Source organism: Dasypus novemcinctus, chromosome 13 (genome assembly GCF_030445035.2).
Source record: "Dasypus novemcinctus isolate mDasNov1 chromosome 13, mDasNov1.1.hap2, whole genome shotgun sequence".
NCBI classification, from domain to species: Eukaryota; Metazoa; Chordata; class Mammalia; order Cingulata; family Dasypodidae; genus Dasypus; species Dasypus novemcinctus.
This window is the reverse complement of record NC_080685.1, coordinates 14759037-14777417: the sequence shown is the minus strand read 5'-3', so window position 1 is coordinate 14777417 and position 18381 is coordinate 14759037. Positions and strand designations below refer to the sequence as shown.

General features: G+C 40.5%; 2 protein-coding genes across 13 annotated transcripts in view; one reads left to right on the top strand and one right to left on the bottom strand.

Annotated features, from left to right (window-relative positions):
- The window catches only part of ARID4B (AT-rich interaction domain 4B), a 161958-nt gene extending 157911 nt beyond the window's left edge, over positions 1–4047 (bottom strand). For 4 of the 7 annotated variants that reach the window (XM_058309517.2, XM_058309519.1, XM_071207371.1 and 1 more), the window contains exons 1-2: positions 3764–4035; positions 2642–2696 (exon numbers count right to left, since the gene is read on the bottom strand). In XM_058309517.2, coding sequence (XP_058165500.1) covers positions 2642–2647 — 6 coding nt within the window. In that variant the 5' untranslated portion in view covers positions 2648–2696; positions 3764–4035. Of the gene's footprint in view, positions 1–2641; positions 2697–3593 lie in introns of all 7 variants that reach the window. The other 3 variants (XM_058309516.2, XM_058309518.2, XM_058309515.1) reach the window with 2 other exon arrangements.
- Positions 4048–4181: 134 nt separating this feature from the next.
- GGPS1 (geranylgeranyl diphosphate synthase 1) lies at positions 4182–17285 on the top strand. Of its 6 annotated transcripts, none has more exons than XM_058309510.1 (5): positions 4371–4601; positions 5350–5424; positions 9745–9837; positions 13640–13710; positions 14362–17285. In XM_058309510.1, exons 3-5 carry the CDS (start codon positions 9768–9770, stop codon positions 15121–15123), a joined length of 903 nt encoding a protein of 300 aa, XP_058165493.1. In that variant the 5' UTR covers positions 4371–4601; positions 5350–5424; positions 9745–9767; the 3' UTR covers positions 15124–17285. The 6 variants fall into 6 exon arrangements, with proteins under 6 accessions (XP_058165496.1, XP_058165493.1, XP_058165495.1 ...); XM_071207369.1 differs by having other exon boundaries at positions 4379–4601; positions 5350–5416; XM_058309513.2 differs by lacking the exon at positions 5350–5424 and having other exon boundaries at positions 4182–4601.
- Positions 17286–18381: the final 1096 nt, after the last annotated feature.

The following is an 18381-nucleotide window of genomic DNA, read 5'->3' as shown; positions in this document are numbered from 1 at the left end:
TTCTGATATATTTAGCCCATCTCATTTGGAAATTTACTTCAATGCAATGAGAGATGTTAATAACATTCACAGTATAGGGACAGGAAAAGCATTAGAAAAAAATTAAGAAATAAATCTGACATAAAATTAAGTCTTAGAATTATTTAAAAAGTTTAATAATCGATCATTTCCTGATAATGTGCTGTATCTGACATTTAAAGGTGTACCAAAATCCTCAAAAATAAATTCAACATTAACACCAACATCATATCTATGTTAAAGCACAAATTGTTTTTGTGTTACAAGTCATATTTTCTCAAGAACACACTGTGTAAAAATATGACAAGACAGAGTAAACTAGTCAGTAAAGGGGCTTTATTTATTTAAGTAAATTCTTGAAGGTAGTACTACAGGAAAATTCCTGCTAAAACAGGTAACGTATACATTATACTTTATTTGGGAACTTCAAAGCAACAACCAAAAACTATTACTAACTACTGTATTTTAACTTTCAATTACCTCAATACGGTCACTTAATAAAATTTTTAAAAATCTTGCCACTAATAGCACAGAGACAATACAAACTTAAAATATAGCTTCAAAGTACAAATGTATAGAATGATCCATTAAATGGCATAATCCTTCTAAAGCCCCAACAGTTAATTATAATACATAAATTGGGAACATGAAAAAAGAAAATTTAAGTCTAAAACTATGAAATACTTCTTGAATTGCACTTTTGCTAAAACAAAATCCAATCATAACTAGCCTCTCATCTTTTACCAAACAGAAATTAAGTTGTAAGAAAGAAGTGACTACCTTCTTTCGAAAAGACTTACTAAAAAGAACAGGAAGTTCTCCTCGTATAAAACTAGAAATTTACTTTAAGAACTTTTTCCTTTTAACATTACTGGTACCTATTTTTTTAAAAGCAGTAGGAATAGAAATGTTCTGCACTTAAAACTAGTAGTTATAAAATGATTTTTAAAAAATCTGCATTTGCCTAATGCTTACCAAGAAATCTTTAAGGCTAAAATATCAATTTCCAACTTACTTTCGTTTTTAAAGACAAGCTTATAAAAACAAAAGAACAAAAAGAAAACTTAAATCTAAACGACCTAAACTAACTACATTTCTTTTAATCAATTTAAAGTGCACCTAAGATGTATAAGGCATGGCACTGGAAACTTGATAAATTATATTTTTCATAAGAAATCTCTGTAATAGTCAGCTTCTGAACTTTAACTATTATTCAACCCAACACTATGGAAGATATACGGTTCTCATAATAAATTCACTTTTCACTGTTTTATAAGAGTCACAGGAGTTGGAGCTAGAGTTTGTGACTAACGACAAGAAGGATTCATTTCAGAAACAATAGTTTTTTGCTTAGTTTTGCTTTAAATGAGGGTAAGACAGAAAATCAATAGATAAAAACTGTTTCATGTAAGAGTTTATAGCACCCCAAACTCAAGAAGAAAAACCCAGAAAAAATTTGGACTAAACCTACTTTATATAGTAGATAAATGTTTAAGTAGCCATAGCTTTTACTTTCTTCCATAAATACATGCTTCACAAATTTTAATTTGGATGCTGTACTGTAAAAACAGTCCTGATTTGAAGAGATGTGAAATAAAGTTAAAACAAAAACAAAAACAACAGTTCAAAGGCACTGGTCAAAGGAGATACTTACACACCAACATACTACTTGTTGCATTTCTATACCTGTCAACACACTCTACCCTTTTCAAGCACTTTTGAATTTGTACTGGATGAAAATATAACACCTGCTAGTCTTTAAGTGTCACCAGCTGAATCTAGACAATTCAAATATCTACAGCTTTTCTATTCTAGTGTGCATTAAAAAATTAAACAGCATTCGATTTTACATATTCTCTAATTTGAAAAAATAACCTGGGTACTTTTATTGCCATCATTTCTTACACCAGTTAAGCAAATTGTGCCTTTTAGACACTATTCCTCCATTCAGTTACCGTATTTAAATTAAGAGAAACTTGGCCATCAGTTTTCCACACATCACAATGAAATACAGCAACTGACAACTTGCAGACCAAATGGATCAATAAAGGAAAATAAACCATATCACCCTAAATCCCTGGAAATTAAAGGAAAAACTGCTATCTTTAAACTGTGTAAAGATGACCAAAATTCTCTTTAAATATATTTCAACGATTATTTTTATGGCTAATCAAATGGATTTTCTGTTAAAAATTTACAGTACTGTTCATACAAATTAGATTTTCGTGCATCAGTGTAACCCACAGAACCACAATACAGTTCAATATCTAGAGACAGATTACTTGTCCTGCTTTTTTCAGTTTTACCTTTTAAAACATTTTTAATTCATGCAGTTTCCTATCTATCCCTGCATAATGAGACGTTCTACAGGGGAGAATCATGCTCGATGAGATATTCCATAACTGACTCTAACTCAACGGCACAGGCCCGAGGAACCAGCCTGGCACCAGAGCCCCTGAGCTGTAGAGTAGATCCCTACCAGCTGACCCCGACCGTCACCCAGGGCAGAGCTCGAGCACCGACGCACAAACACACCTCCTATGCAAAACTCAGGGAGGCCCCCCAGAACCACCTCAGTCAAAAACCCCTACCGATCTAAATGTCGGCAAGCAGCAAATCTTACCTTCATAATGATGCCGGGGCCACGATCCCCTCGATAACACCAGATTCACCTGCACCTGGAGGGGAAACAAAAGACACCCAGTCACCACAGGCGCCCCTCTCAGTCCGGGCGGAGGCGGAAGGCACCAGTGAAGCCTCTGAACACCGGAGAGGGCGTCAGCCCCCTACAATCATTAAACGCCGACTCGGGGCTCCAGCTTGGCCTCGCCTTCCCCGCAAACCCAGTCACCCACACAGCTCGGTAGCTTCCCGGCCCCATTGTCGGGACCCGACGGAGTTTCCCGACTGCGACCATGACGCCATTTCTGTCAGAGAAGAAACTCACAACAAGCCCCGAGTCCGACGCGGAGTCGGTCGCCCTCCCCCCGCGCCTCCTCGCCGGGCCGAGCCGGTCCTCTCCCCAGAGGGCCGCGCCGCTCCCGCGGCCGAGCCCCAGCCTGGCGCGGCCTCCAGGAACCCCGACCAAGCAGGGCGGCAGGAGAGAGAGTCAGCCGGGCCGGAGGGGCTGCGAGCCGGGCCGTGTCCCCCCCGCAGAGCCTCGGCCACGTCCCGCTCCGAGGCCCGAGGACCCCGACAAGTAGGAGAGGACTCCCGCCCCACCCCCCCACCCCCCCCCGGCAGCACGCTGCGGGGACAGCGAGGAGGCGGAGGGGCCGGGAGGCAGCGAGGCCCGCCGGCGGCGCCCCCCGCCCCGCCGGGGCCCCCCACCGCGGCCAAGGGCCGCTTAACCGCCGAGTCTGCGGCCGCTCGGCCAGGGGGCGATCCCGACTCGGAAACTGCAGGACGGGGGGAATGGGGGGGCGGAAGGACTCCCGGGAGGACGAGGCCCCGAACTCGGGCGCCCAGTGGAGAGACCACCACAGCAGCCTCCTCCCTGTTCCTTGGCAAGCCCCAGTGACTCCCCACGAAGGACTTCCTTACGAGACCGCAAAAACCCCCCAAAATGCCCCTACCTTCCTCGGAGGCGAGATCTGACCCTGGCACGGCCAGAATCCCCCCTCCTCCTCCCCCAAAACCAGTAGGCCCGGGGGAGAGATGGGGGAAGAAGGGCGGCGGGTCCAGCGGTTGCTGAGGCTGAGGCTGAGGCTCCGGCTCCTCCTCCTCCCGCGGCGGCGACTGGTACCTTTGTTTGGCGGCCGCTCGGGCTCCCTCGCTGGGGGGAGGGGGAACGACGAAAAATCCCTCCCGGACTAGAGGTCCGGGCCCCCAACCGCTCTGCCCTCCAGAGGACGGCGACGATGGACCCTCTGCGGCTCCCTCCGGGCAAAGGCCCAGGCGGTGGCCGGGGAGGCGGTAAGCTCCAGCTCAGTCTCCCCTCCGCTACAGCACCCGAGCTCCTCACTCCGGACTCGACTGACGGGCAAACATCGCTTCCCCCCCACCCCAGGCCCCCCCTTCGCTCCTTTCTCCCCTCCCCTAGGTTGCTCCCCCCTCCCGTACCTCTTGCCCGGATGGCCTCTTAGATGACCTCGGATTGGCTAGGGTTCTTTGGGACCCGCCCATCCCCGGTTCTTATTGGCTCCTGGGATACAAACACCGACGCCATTTTCCCACCAGTTCTATGGAAACAGAAAGTTACACCTCAAAGCTCCCGGAAAATGTAGTCCAGTCTCAGAGGCCAATGTGCAAACCCGTCGCCTTTGAAAACTACAAGACCCGCAATGCCCCGCACCTGCCGGAGGCCGGGGGGGAGGGAAATGGAAATGAGGGCGGGGGCGACCAAGCAGTGGGGGGCGGCAACGACGCCTGCGCAGTGTGACTGGGATGGCGCATTTTCTTGCACCGAGTAATGCGTTGTTGCTGGCCGCTGAGGAGGGCGGAGAGTTCTATGGTGAGGTAGGGGGAGGGCTCCATGTAGTCACCAGGAGAAGCCTTGCTCTGAACTATAAAGTGGGAAGCTGACACTGGGTTCCGCTACTACCGGACCGGCGGTGTGAACGTCGTGATATCGTCGTTGAACCGTGAGCGGCAGTGGCGGCGGCAGGGGGGGACCCGGATGGTGATAGGGCGGGGACCGGAGAGGGGAGAAAGAAAGGAGAGTGGGAGCCCGGATGCTGAACCGGATTGTGTATTAATTTTCCGTCTTCTCGAGAGCTGGGGGCGAGGAGGCGGGAGAACTAAGTGATGAAGTGGGGCTGAAGACGGCTTGGAGCGTAAAGGAAGCAGAGACCTCGCCGGTCTCTGCGGAGTCTGGGCTACGCAGAGTGAACATTTGAAGTTCTTTTGCCAACCCTCTTTTGATGATCTCCCTGTATCTGAGGGAAGTTTTCTTTAGACACATGAAGAAGACCCGGAGTTTCAGGGAAGGGATCTCTCAGTTTGTGTCCATTCAATTCTGAAATCAGACCCTTCCGTTTTTAAAAAAGTAATGATAGTTTCACTTCTTATATGCAAGTGTGTGCCTGATTTTCTCCTGTACTGCGTTGGAAGGCGCTTCCATTCTTACATGCTTTTAGCCCGCATATTTATGTTGTTCCCTCCGTGTGAAAAAAAGTGATAGGGTTCATCCCCTCTTGGACCAAGTCTAGTGAGACAGACATTAAACAAAGTAGACACACAGATCAGTGTAAAATTGTAACTGTGCTAAGTGCTGCCGTGAGGAGTTACTTGGTGATAAGGGGAAGGCTTTTCTGACAAATGGGGATTGAGCTGAGAGCTCTGTAGAGTTAGCAGGAGTTAACCAAAAGAGGGAAAAAACAAACATTCCAGGCAGAAGAAGTAACACGTTGGAAAGTCTTGTGACTGGAGAAAGCTTTTCCAGAATGAGGAACTAAAGGTGAAGAGGTGAGAGGGGAGCTGAACCTTACGGGTTTTGTTGAATTTTATTCTTACTTTAAGAGCAGTGGGGCATCGCTGAAGGATTCTCTACTCTAAGGGCGAAAGGACAGATGTGAATTTCGCAAAGATCACTGAGAGTAGAGGACTAGATCGTAGGGGTGAATGGAGAGAAGCCCAACAAGGAGGTTACTGCAGTAGTAGCCCATCCACACTCAGAAAATCTGTTGTTTTTATTAATATTCATTGATCCACTCTTTGAACAAATGTGTAAGGTAAGGCAGGTTTTCGTTTTTGAAAGTGAGAAGTGGTGTCACGCTGTCTCCTGGAGGCATTCTGTTGTTATTCACCCGAAAATAAATTAGTCGGGTTCACGTGACACACTAATAAATTTAGCCTCTTTACATTTGTATGTGATAGGAAATTTCCAGCTGTGATAAATAAAGGAAATTAATTGGCTTATTTGCTAAGTGAGAATTGTTATACTTCTCTGAGTGCGCAAAAAATATTTTTAAATTAGAGTTAGTGTTTTGAGAAATAACATCAACCAAAGTTCTAAGAATTGAAACAGATTGTCTCTGATTTCTGGGCAACAGTTTTCACCTGTTATTTATTAATACAGACAAAAGAAAACTCATGAAATTGGTTTTGTTGATTTTTAAGTTGTCACGTGTTTTGGAGGTTTTGACAAAGATACAAACATGATTTTTGCTCTCAGCCTATTGGGAAGAGATGGCTACTAAATGGTTTAAATAATTAGAGAAGTGTATAAGAGATGTTTTTTTATTCTCCCTTCAATTCTGTTCAGTAATAATCTTTTATCTAAATGATTATTCTTTCTGTTTAAGAATTTGCATCTTCTTTCTCATCTCTGAGAATGAGGTAACCTATATTGGAACTTGTTAGTGAAAGACAGTATAGATAATAAATTAGTACTTGGATTATTTCAAAGTATTTTTTGAGCATTTTTTCCCTTACGACATACTTTGTACTAACCTGCTAGTCAAGGTACAAGTAGAAGTTTTCTATATGGAAAGATTCTCTTTGAATTCAGCTTGCTAAAAGATTCCCATTGGTGGAGTGCTGGTTTTTCATGATGGATTCACGTAGGTAATCATCAAGAATAGATTACTTAAAAAGCACACTTCAATCCTGAAAAGTAACCTGTATTTATACCAATTTCATGCTTTAATGTCCAGTGTAATCTGCCTTCAAAAAGAGTTAAACCAGGGGAGCAGATGTGACTAAAGCGGTTGAGTGCCTCCTTCCCACAAGGTCCCAGATTGGGTTCCTGTTGCCACCTAAAAACAACAAGCAAAGAAAGGGAAAAAATGACTCAGGGAGCCAATGTGGTTCAGTGGTTGAGCACTGGCTTCCCACATACAAGGTCCCAGGTTCAATTCCCGGTCCCAGTGCTTCAAAAAAAAAGAGTTAAGCCAGTAGAATTTATTTTTTAGCCTATTGATATACTGTAGTTGGGGATTTTAATCTGAGGTACATTTAAAAGTTTCAGCGCCTATATGCTCCCTAAGAAATTATATGTAGAATTTTATGGGTATGCAAAAATATAGGTGAGAGCACATTCACTTAATTTGCTGTTTTTGTTTGTTTGTTTTAAAAAAAAAAATTCATAGATTTCATCACATTCGCAAAACGTTTCTCTGACCAATGAGATGCTTCACATTACATGAAAGCACCAAAGCTCTTATATCTTGGTTGATAATCTGTGTGTTATTAATTCTACCAATTTGAGCATGTTCCTACCATCTGCCTAACATTGCATAGGCAATGTAGAAGTTTTATTCTTTTCTCCTCTTGCAAGTTACACTTCTTCCTCTCCTGTGGAAAAAGTACATGATAGAGTTGATGTGGCTCAACCCTTTTTACCCTTGTTTCAGTTGCTTAAAACAAAAAGCAGGGAACATTAAGTTCCTAGTTTTCACTTCTTAGGGTTGACTCAGATCTACTGAATTATTGATCGTGCTGGTAAAAAAAATATTGACACTAATAATGAGATTTTGGAAATTGCTTTACTTCTATGGTCACTGTCAGTATTTACTTCAGTATCTTCTGATTTGGTTAGTGGCATGAGTATGAACCAATAATGTTCATTTCCTGAGATATATGTGAAGACTCTCATTTTGTGGGTTAAATGTTAAATGAGTTCTTCTCTCCAAAGTAGATTTTATATTTTTAAATTTGATGCTAGTATGGAGAAACTACGGGATTAGCCTTGTCTCTTAGAGTATGGAGGAGATCTTAGTCTGAAATGTGGAAGATGAGTTTTAGAACTACACATTATGAAGTTATTAGGGCTAATTTAGAAAACAAAGAGCACATCCCGAATCTTATAGTAAACAAAAACACCTCCCTTAGTTGTATTGTGTGATCTGGTGGAAGCAACCAATTAAATGTAAATTCCCCTTTTAACACTTTCTCAAGCAGCTGCACCAGAATCATGTACGGTACATACTAAAAATGAAGAAGGTTCCTTGGAAGCAGATGTGGCTCAAGCAGTTGGGTAGCCACCTACCACATGGAAGGTCCCGTTTCAGTTCCCAGTGCCTCCTAAAGAAGACAAGCAAGACAGCAAGCTGATACAACGGGCTGGCGCGGCAAGCTGACACACCAAAGAGACAGAGCAAGCAGGGAAAAGAGATGGCTCAAGCCAATGGCCACCTCCCTCCCACATGGGAAGTCCCCTGTTCAGTTCACAGTGCCTCCTAAAAAGATGAGCACACGCTGAACAGCCACAGAGAGCACACAGCAGGCCCAAACAATGGGGGGGATAAATTAAATAAATTTTTTAAAAAAAGTTTCCTAATCCCCTGCTGAGATTTAGTGAATCAGAAAAAGACCTTTGAGTGACCAAAATAATGCAAGGTATATAAACTCAATTTCATTTCTTTTATTCAAAAACAGTGGTCCTCACTCAAAGTAAATATACTCTTATGCTTTATTATCCTCTAGCTTTACTGAGACAACTCTTAAAAGGTGCCTTCCAAATTCTGTGATGGCAATTCCTTGAACAGCACTGATTGTGAACTGCCATTAGATACAATATTGCATTTAATCTTGTAGTATTATATCTAGTGCAGTGAAAAAAGTTGATTAGGAGGGAGCTAGTGATCCTTAGAGATTAAAAAGATACTAAAGAATAATACCCTACAGGGGAATTTATTTTAATAACTATAATTGTATTGAAGCTAATGCTTGTCTCAAATGAAAGTATCTGAAGTGGATTGATCGTAGAGAAAATACAGGATTTTTTTTCCCCTTTTAATTTTAAATACACAAACCATACCCATCTTATGCTCATGGTAAAAAAGAGTATGTTTACTAATTTATGTAATCAATGAGATATAGACAGATGTATCTTTCTAGTTCTGTGAATTTGTTTTGACATTGATTTGATGGCAACAATTTAAACCTTTCACCATTGATTAAAATAGGAAAGGCTTACTACAGGTCATATAACTAAGGAACCCACTTAAAAACCAGGTGTCACTCAATGTAATCACTTGATTAAAGGATATTTTAAATTGAGAAATAATTTATATACCATACAATTCCCCGATTTAAAGAGTATAGTGTTGTTGTTTGTTTTTTTTTAAAGATTTATTTTTTATTTATTTCTCTCCCCTTCCCTCCCCCAGTTGTCTGCTCTCTATATCCATTCAGTGTGTGTTCTTCTGTGACCGCCTCTGTCCTTATTAGCGGTACCAGGAATCTGTTTCTTTCTATTGCGTCATCTTGCTGTGTCAGCTCTCCTTGTGTGCGGCGCCATTCTTGGGCAGGCTGCACTTTCTTTCGCGCTGGGCAGCTCTCCTTGAGGGGCGCACTCCTTGCACATGGGGCTCCCCTACGCGGGGGACTCCCCTGCGTGGCACCGCACTCCTTGCGCACATCAGCACCACGCATGGGCCAGCTCCACACGGGTCAAGGAGGCCCAGGGTTTGAACCGCGGTCCTTCCATGTGGTAGACAGACGCCCTGACCACTGGGCCAAGTCCACTTCCTGTATAGTGTTTTGTAGTACATTCATAATGTTGTCCAACCATCACCAAAATCTAATTTTAGATAACTGCTAATCTACTTTCTGTCTCTCTAGATTTGCCTATTCTGAACATTTCAAGGAGGTGGAGTTATATAATATGTGGTCTTTCATGGCTGGCTCCTTTCACTTAGCACAATGTTTTCAAGGTTCACCCATTTAGAATTTTCTTTTAAAGCCAAACGAAGTCTACTTTTTCAAAAACACCTTGATATACATGTTCTTTTGCAGTTTAACACTGAAAGATAATTTGGTTATGTTTTTCCTTTTTAATAGATCAGCACTGAAGTTTAAAAAAAATGGAGAAACCTCAACAAACAGTCCAAAGAATTCTTCTAGAACCCTACGAGTACTTACTTCAATTACCAGGTAAGAAACAGTTCAGTTACAGCCCATATAGGGTAGATTCCAGAGAGTACTGGTCATCACAGTGTTAGCAAAACAGATAAAGTTAGACTTGTCAGCTCTTGAGATTTTTTATTTAAAGTGATGCTGTATGAGAAAAATTATATAGGTATTTATGGGTTTTGGTTCTTAAAAAATATTTAAATATTTTGCTACACATTTGCATATTCCCTGCTGTTTAGATAGTAGAGAAAGTTATACAGATTTGTATAAGAACAAAAAATTTTCACTTATCTTCCACGTTCATGTTTTCCAGTATAACACACACTCTAGTTCTTACACTACTAGTTCCTTGGAGAGCCAAATAATAACCATCTAGGTCACATTATTTGGAAACAGCCCACATTATTCCTATATAAAGGTGTGTATCACTTGGACCTACAGCAATAACTGCCTAATTGTGTGCATGTGTGTGTGTTTATTTTGTTTTGCTGGTAGTTGTATTTTGTTATTTGTTTGTTTTGTTTTTAACTTTGTAACGACTGGAAGACAATAAGGTAAAAACTCATAGTTGTGAGTTCTTAAAAATATGGGAGCAGATGTTGCTCAAGTGGTTGAACACCTGCTTCCCATGTCTGAGGTCCTAGGTTCAGTCCCTCCCCAGTACCTCCTAAAAATAAAATTCCTTTATAAATGAATTTAGAATGCTCTTTCTCATAGAAATAATTTAAAAGTGGTAAATTCTTTCACCAGCCCATGAAAGCCTACTTAGCGCATAATGTGAACTTTATCTAATGATCTTGCCACTCTATCTCAACACTTGAAATTTCTGTTCTGATGCAATGTATATCTTTGATAGGGTACACCTTTTTTATGAGCGCACATCAATCATAATATGTTTTTATTCTTCATAAACCTAGATAAAATAAATATGATTATGAAAAGCCAAAAGAATGGTAGCTTCCTGTCTATACTGTGGAAACCATCATGATTAGTGTTATTTCTGGTATGGCTTTGACCTGCTAATGTCAATGCTTTGAAAGAATTGAGGGAAGACAGAAATGGAGACTTCAAAGGGAAAGTTGCCCACTTGTTTAAGAAAGAGCTAAGAGACTGCTTTTGAGAGACATTTATTCACAACCTGGTAACTTTGCTTATTTCAGGATTTTCCATTGAGAAACTGTTTCTCCAGCACTCTACCCACTTATTGCTGGACTTCTTTTGTAACAAATTGAGAAAAACTGCCTGGAACTGGTCTGCAATAAAATATACCAGTTACCAGTGCTAACAAGAGACTAAAAAGTGTCTCCCACTCTGCTACCTTACACAGCAAGGTCTGCCTGTAGTTACATTTTAACCATAATGCTTACCTATGTAATTAACTTCTTTTGTAACATTTTTCTTAATTCTGATTATCTGGAAGTAATATTTTAAAGCCATTAGATAACATACTTAAAATGCTCATTAGCTGTTTACCCTTTTTAAAAATCAAATATGTTCCTGATCAAAGATAAACTCACAGGATTTTTCTAACAAAATACAGTAGGACATTGTATTAAGCACTTATTTATTGTATTAAGCACTTACTTTGAAACTTATTTTTCATGGAGTATTTGAGTTTCTAAAGTGATTTAAAGGTGTGCTAGATCAATGTTGTGAAGTTACTCTTGCTAATAAAAGATAAATGATATTAGGATTTTGTGAAATGTGATTTTTATTTCCTCTCGTGTAAGTCTCTAGATCTTTTTTTTTTTAAGATTTTATTTTATTTACTTCCCCCTGCCTCCCCCATCCCCCCCGTTATCGGCTATCTGTGTCCGTTCGCTGTGTCGTCTTCTCTGTTTATATTCTCATCAGGCAGCTCCAGGAACTGATCCCAGGACCTTCTGGAGTGGGAGAGAGGCATTTACTCTCTTGCGCCACCTCAACTCCCTGTTCTGCTATGTTTTCTTATTCTCTCTTCTCTGTGTCTCTTGTTGCGTCATCTTGCTGTGCCACCTCTCCACGTCAGCTGGCACTCCTGTGTGGGGTGGCTTTCCCACACTGGGAAGCATTCCAACACAGGGCGGCACTCCTGCATGGGGTGACATTCCCGCGTGGGCCAGCTTTGCCCTCACTAGGAGGCCCAGGCATCTAACCCTGGACCTCCTCCATAGTAGATGGGAGACCAATTGGTTGAGCTACATCTATTTCCCTAGATTTTCTTTTTTTTTTAATGGTCAAAAAACTTAAATTTAGAAATAGCCAGCAGGACTCAGTTTAGAACATTCCAATTTTGTTGGCAATATCCAGAGCTCTAGATCGTAACAGCAGGAGGTGAGAGGGTAGTTTTGGAGAAAGGAGAGTTGTATTGGGAGTGTAGGGAGAAGTGGGGGTTCAGAAAGAGAATCAGTAATGTTATGATCTTGAAGAGGAAGCACAAATTTGTTTGTTTTGAAATTTTAAGTTGTCTCTGACTATCCTCAGTGCCCTGGGTAGAAATGATTTGCGCACTTGATAGTATTAGGTCAGATCCTAGAATCTAGACAGAGGGGAAAAAAAATTTAAATTGCGGCTACTTGTGCAACTTGTACAAGCACTACTGCACACGCACACTCCCATTTTGAGTGTGTTTTTTTTACTTTACATTAAATTCTGCTACTACAGACTAGTTCTTGAGTTCTTTCTCGTGACTGTACTGTTTTAAAAATAACACTCAGAAGTAAAACAAGGAAGTTGTGCTCCACATTGATTCTTTGTGTTCTTCATTTTCTAAACCTGTTTTGAAAAGTGATAATGATTACTTTGCAGAGTTGTACATTGCAAGTACAGCCTAGACGGACCTTTGTTAAACTGAAAAACAGATCAAAAGTATAAAGTCAGGAAGTAGATGTGGCTCAAGCTATTGAGCGCCTGCCTACCACATGGGCGGTCCTGGATTCAGTTCCTGGTGTCTCCTAAAGAAGACAAGCAAGACATCGAGCTGATGTGATGGGCGGTGCAGTGAAACTGATGCAACAAGATAGCACAAGAGACACAACAAAGCAGGGAGCAGAAGTGGCTCAAGCGATTAGAAGCCTCCCTCCCACATGAGAGGTCCTGGGTTCGGTTCCTGGTACCTCCCTAAAAATAGACCAGCACACAACAAACAGACACAGCAAATGCAAACATCAAGGGGGTGGGGAGAAATAAATAAATCTTTAAAAAAAAAGTATAAAATCTGTAATTGCTGCACAGACTATGGGCATTAGTAGGCAGAAGAAGAACCCTAGAACCCTAAAGGATTCCTTCTCTCCTAGATTGCTCACAGAAAGTCAGATTATTCCATTAGAATATGCAATGAGCATTTAAGTGTACATTCAGTTGTTTGTCCGGGTGACTGGTACATAGAGAACATAAACAAGGACTTAATGATTTTGTTTCCTAAAACTTAACTTTTTATGTAGCCATTTTCCTAAACCTAATCTGATATTAGGACATTAGTATGTGTTCCCTTTAGCAGAAGCTCAGAGAACATTTTTACTAAATGAACTGTTTGCAGTTTTTATCTACCATTCCTTTATATTTGGGCTAAATCAACCTGAGGTGGTAACTGCTACCTAAAGACCTCTCTTGAGTTTTCCATATAAGAAAAAAAAATGTTGTAAAACTAATGGTTCTAGTCAAAATAAAGATACTAGCTTTTGACTAAACTTAGAATGTTAAAGGGAATACTTCAAAGTGTAGTAATCCGTTTTTTTAAAAGGAAAGAAGCAGAGCCATTCAGTCTCTAAAACCTTAATTTAAAGGTTTAGTAGATAACTGGAAGAGGAAATTTTATGAGGTAATTCTTTTTCTTTAATTGCAGGTAAACAAGTAAGAACCAAACTTTCACAGGCATTTAATCATTGGCTCAAAGTTCCAGAAGACAAGCTACAGGTATTTAGGCAATTCTAATCTCATTTTAATCCCCAACAAATTAACAGATGCCACATAAAAGTACTCCAAGCAAAATATTATTTTATCTTTAGCTTGCTAAAGAATCATTAGTTGTAAACATTTATGACAGTTGAGCCTTTCATTATCTGTTTTTTTGTGTGTTTTGGGGGGAGGGAGGGTTGATTTATTTATTTCTCTTCCCTTCCTCCCCCACCCCGCCATTGTCTGATCTCATGTGTCCATTCACTGTGTGTTCTTCTGTGTCTGCTTGCATTCTCCGCAGCACTGGGAATCTGTGTCTGTTTTTTTTGTTGTGTCATCTTGCTGCGTCAGCTCTCCATGTGTGCGGCACCACTCCTGGGCAGGCTGTGCTTTTTTCGCACAGGGTGGCTCTCCTTGCGGGGCACACTCCTTGCATTGTGGGGCTCCCCTACATGGGGGACACCCCTGCATGGCAGTCCTTGCACACAGCAGCATTGCGCATGGGCCAGGAGGCCCTGGGTTTGAACCCTGGACCTCCTGTATCGTAGGCAGATGCTCTTATCAGTTGAGCCACATCCACTTCCCCATTATTTGTTAATAGTAGTTAAATATTTTTATGCTGTTTTGAATAGTTCAATAAAATGAAATTTTCAATTGTCTTTTTGTTAGATTATCATTGAAGTGACAGAAATGTTGCATAATGCCAGTTTACTCATTGATGATATTGAAGACAACTCAAAGCTGCGACGTGGCTTTCCAGTGGCACATAGCATCTATGGAATTCCATCTGTCATCAATTCTGCTAATTATGTATATTTCCTTGGTTTAGAAAAAGTCTTAACCCTTGATCACCCAGATGCAGTGAAGCTTTTTACCTGCCAGCTTTTGGAACTCCACCAGGGACAAGGCCTTGATATTTACTGGAGAGATAATTATATTTGTCCCACTGAAGACGAATATAAAGCTATGGTGCTGCAGAAGACAGGTGGACTATTTGGATTAGCAGTAGGTCTCATGCAGTTGTTCTCTGATTACAAAGAAGATTTAAAACCACTACTTAATACACTTGGGCTCTTTTTTCAAATTAGGGATGATTATGCTAATCTGCACTCCAAAGAATATAGTGAAAACAAAAGCTTTTGTGAAGATCTAACAGAAGGAAAGTTCTCTTTCCCTACTATTCATGCTATTTGGTCAAGACCTGAAAGCACCCAAGTGCAGAATATCTTGCGCCAGAGAACTGAAAACATAGATATTAAAAAGTACTGTGTACATTATCTTGAGAATGTAGGTTCTTTTGAATATACTCGAAACACTCTTAAAGAGCTTGAATCTAAAGCCTATAAACAAATTGATGCACTTGGTGGGAACCCTGAACTAGTGGCTCTAATAAAGCACTTAAGTAAAATGTTCAAAGAAGGAAATGAATAACAAGAAGCCATTTTGACTGGCCTTAGAGCTTATTTTAGTTTGTGTGTTTTATTATCTTTTAGCCTATCTTTTAGAAATATTGGACCAGTTCATCAGTCTCCAAAAACTGAGTGCAGGAAGAGTGATGTGAATGAAGTTGTTTCAATTTAGAACCCTCTACATAAAATCACCATAGTACAAAGGTGAAAGAGTCCAAAAGAGCTACATTTAAATGTCTGATTTGAATGTCAGAATGTGCTGTGGTGGAACATTGTGACCAACTCTGTCCTAATAATCTGTTGGTTCTGTCAATAATGTAGACTTCAGCTACTAGGAATTTTTATCCAGATGCTTCCTAACTTAACCATTTTGGCAATTCCCAATTCATCTACCCCAGTTCCTAGAAGCCAGGACTTAAAACTAGTTTCTTTATCTAGCTGGCCCAGATAGGAAACTCCTTTTTTTTTTTTTCTTTCTAAATGCTGCAGCTTAGACTTTCTCATTCTCTTTCTCCCTGGAAACACCTTCTCTAAAGTTTTCCATGAAAAGGCAGACAGCATTCTCATTCTTTACTTTCACCACCTCCAATTTTTTCTTCTATTCTTCCCAAATCGATAAATTCTGCTTAGAGAGGCTGTACTTAGTGAAATTGGTTTGTTTCCCCAAGTTTTTTTCGCCTTCTAATGTAACTTACTTGTGTGCCCCAAAACTGATTAGTATCTGAGTATAGCACTGTCTCTGCATTTGGGAAGAAAGAAAAATGGCAAATGGAAAAGTATCTTAGGATGGAGCCTTTATTCCTTTTTATATTACCCCTTCATAAAGGGCTGTTTGCTTACCTCAAGTACAGAAGCAAGGAAAATGCCCTTTTCCTCCCTTCATACCATCATGACACCCCTGGAAGGCAATAGGTGCTTGAATGAAAAGGGAAATAGGCATCTTTATGCTCTATATTAGAGGAAAGAAAAAGTGTTGACCTGAGATGCAGTGCCTGTCTCAAAAGTAGCCAAAGCTACACTAGCAGGAACTAATTAATTAGTTTTATGTAGTGCCTTCCTTAATCCTGGCTCTAAACCCTTTTGTGTAATTTTCAACTCCATACCACTGAAACCATTCTGTGACCCAAGAGGTAGAAAAAAACGAAAACGAGTGCCTGATTCCTGTATTAGAAGTGTTGTTGACAGCCCAAAATCAAAGTTTGTGTTCCCTTTGAAACATATTTTGCTTGACTGGTTCTGCAGTTTGTGTATCTAGGGTCTAATCACCATATACTCGTATGGAAAAATTCTCACAAAGCACTCAACATAAATCTTCTGGTTGGATCCTCCCTGTACTAACTTGTAAAATAATTTGAATCTTCCACTGTAACAATGATGAAGAAATCTCTTCTAAAAATCATGGTTATTTGTGCTATAGTATGGAAATATGAACTTTGTGTCTATAAACTCATAATATTTTTTTAAAAGCTTAATGTTTCTTCATAAAAATCTAATGCCCACTTTGTAGACAGAAATTAAAGTATTTACAAGAATAAATATTGTTTAATTAGACTTATTCCTGGGAAACGGACTTTGGCCCGGTGGTTAGGGCGTCGGTCTACCACATGGGAGGCCCGCGGTTCAAACCCCGGGCCTCCTTGACCCATGTGGAGCTGGCCCAAGCGCAGTGCTGATGCGCGCAAGGAGTGCCGTGCCACACAGGGGTGTCCCCCGCGTAGGGGAGCCCCACGCGCAAGGAGTGCACCCATGAGGAGAGCCGCCCAGCGCGAAGGAGGGAGCAGCCTGCTGAGGAATGGCGCCGCCCACACTTCCTGTGCCGCTGACAACAGAAGCGGACAAAGAAACAAGACGCAGCAAAAAGACACAGAAAACAGACAACTGGGGGAGGGGAGGGGAATTAAATAAATAAAAATAAAAATCTTTAAAAAAAAAAAAATTAGACTTATTCCTTAACTCATCAAACTAATTTTGACCTAATGCTATTCAAGGTTGTTTTATTTTTGTCTTGTCTTTGTCAGTGGCAGAAATGCTTGACATTGAATTGGGGCTTATAAAAAAGAGTCATTTTACTATCGAATAATCAAAAATCCATTTTTTCACCTGGTCTTTAGTCACAACTGTTAATATGGAAAGAAATATATTATGTGTTGTTTAAAGCCAATAAAATATGAATTAATTCATCTACCCAGATTTATACTACAGTCATTTTTTTCCTGCATAAAAGAAAATTAAGATTGGATTTTGTCATAAAGAAAATGTAATACATTTCAAAACATTTATTTTTATATTTTCTGGACTATTCAGCTTCAAAACCAAACTGATTTTATTATTTTATTTGCCAAAATCAAAAGAATGGAGGCTGGTTATTTAGCCATAAATTTCTTTCAGACCTCAGATCTTAAATTCCTCAATTCTTCTCTATTCTACTTTGTCAGTGTTTTATTGACTACTTCCTACCCTACTTAACCTGTAACCTATTTTCATTCAATTCTGGGAGACTTTCAAGAGCCTTCTCAGATCATTTTCCGTCCGTTCCTTAGTCCCTTCTCATCCTGCCAGTTCCCAATCCTGGATGAACCACACCATCCACATTTTTTTGCTCCTTCCATGTTGTTGGAGCAGATTTTTTGGAACTACTGTTGTATCTCTATCAACTTACTATTTTATAGTCTTGGTTACCCTTTTTTTTTCTTTATTTAATCTTTCTTTTCCAGCAGAGATTTCAAATTTATCAATATAAAGTCCCCTGCTTTTCCTCCCTAACTTTACTCCCTTTAAATGTAAGCTCTTCTAACTCTTCCCCTCCGCTTTATTAGTTCTGTCTTCAAATAGTTTACTTGTTATCTTAAAGGAAAAGTTGGTTGTCCTCCTGCCCTAGGCCAAAAAAGTCTCATGTTCTTGATTCCCTCCCCTACTGCTGCTTGACATCCTTGTTCTAACCCTGTCGTATATCCTCAAGATTTATTCACTGGCTCTTTTATAATCAGTATCTGAGAGGAGGGAAATGTACATTTATTAATACCTGTTAGATAGCAAATGTTTCATGTGGTTTTTTTTCTTCTAATTTAATTGCACAGAGCTAGGATGTTGAATCTTGGTCAAAGCCCTTGCATCTCTTCCATATCACACTGCTGCCCATAAACCCTATATACACACAAATGTTTCTAAATGTTTGGAAAGCACTGGTCTATTATAATAGCATACTCATCAGTTTTCCTACTATAATCTATAATCCATAATCTCTATAATCCTACCAAATCTCCCCACTCCAATCTATTCT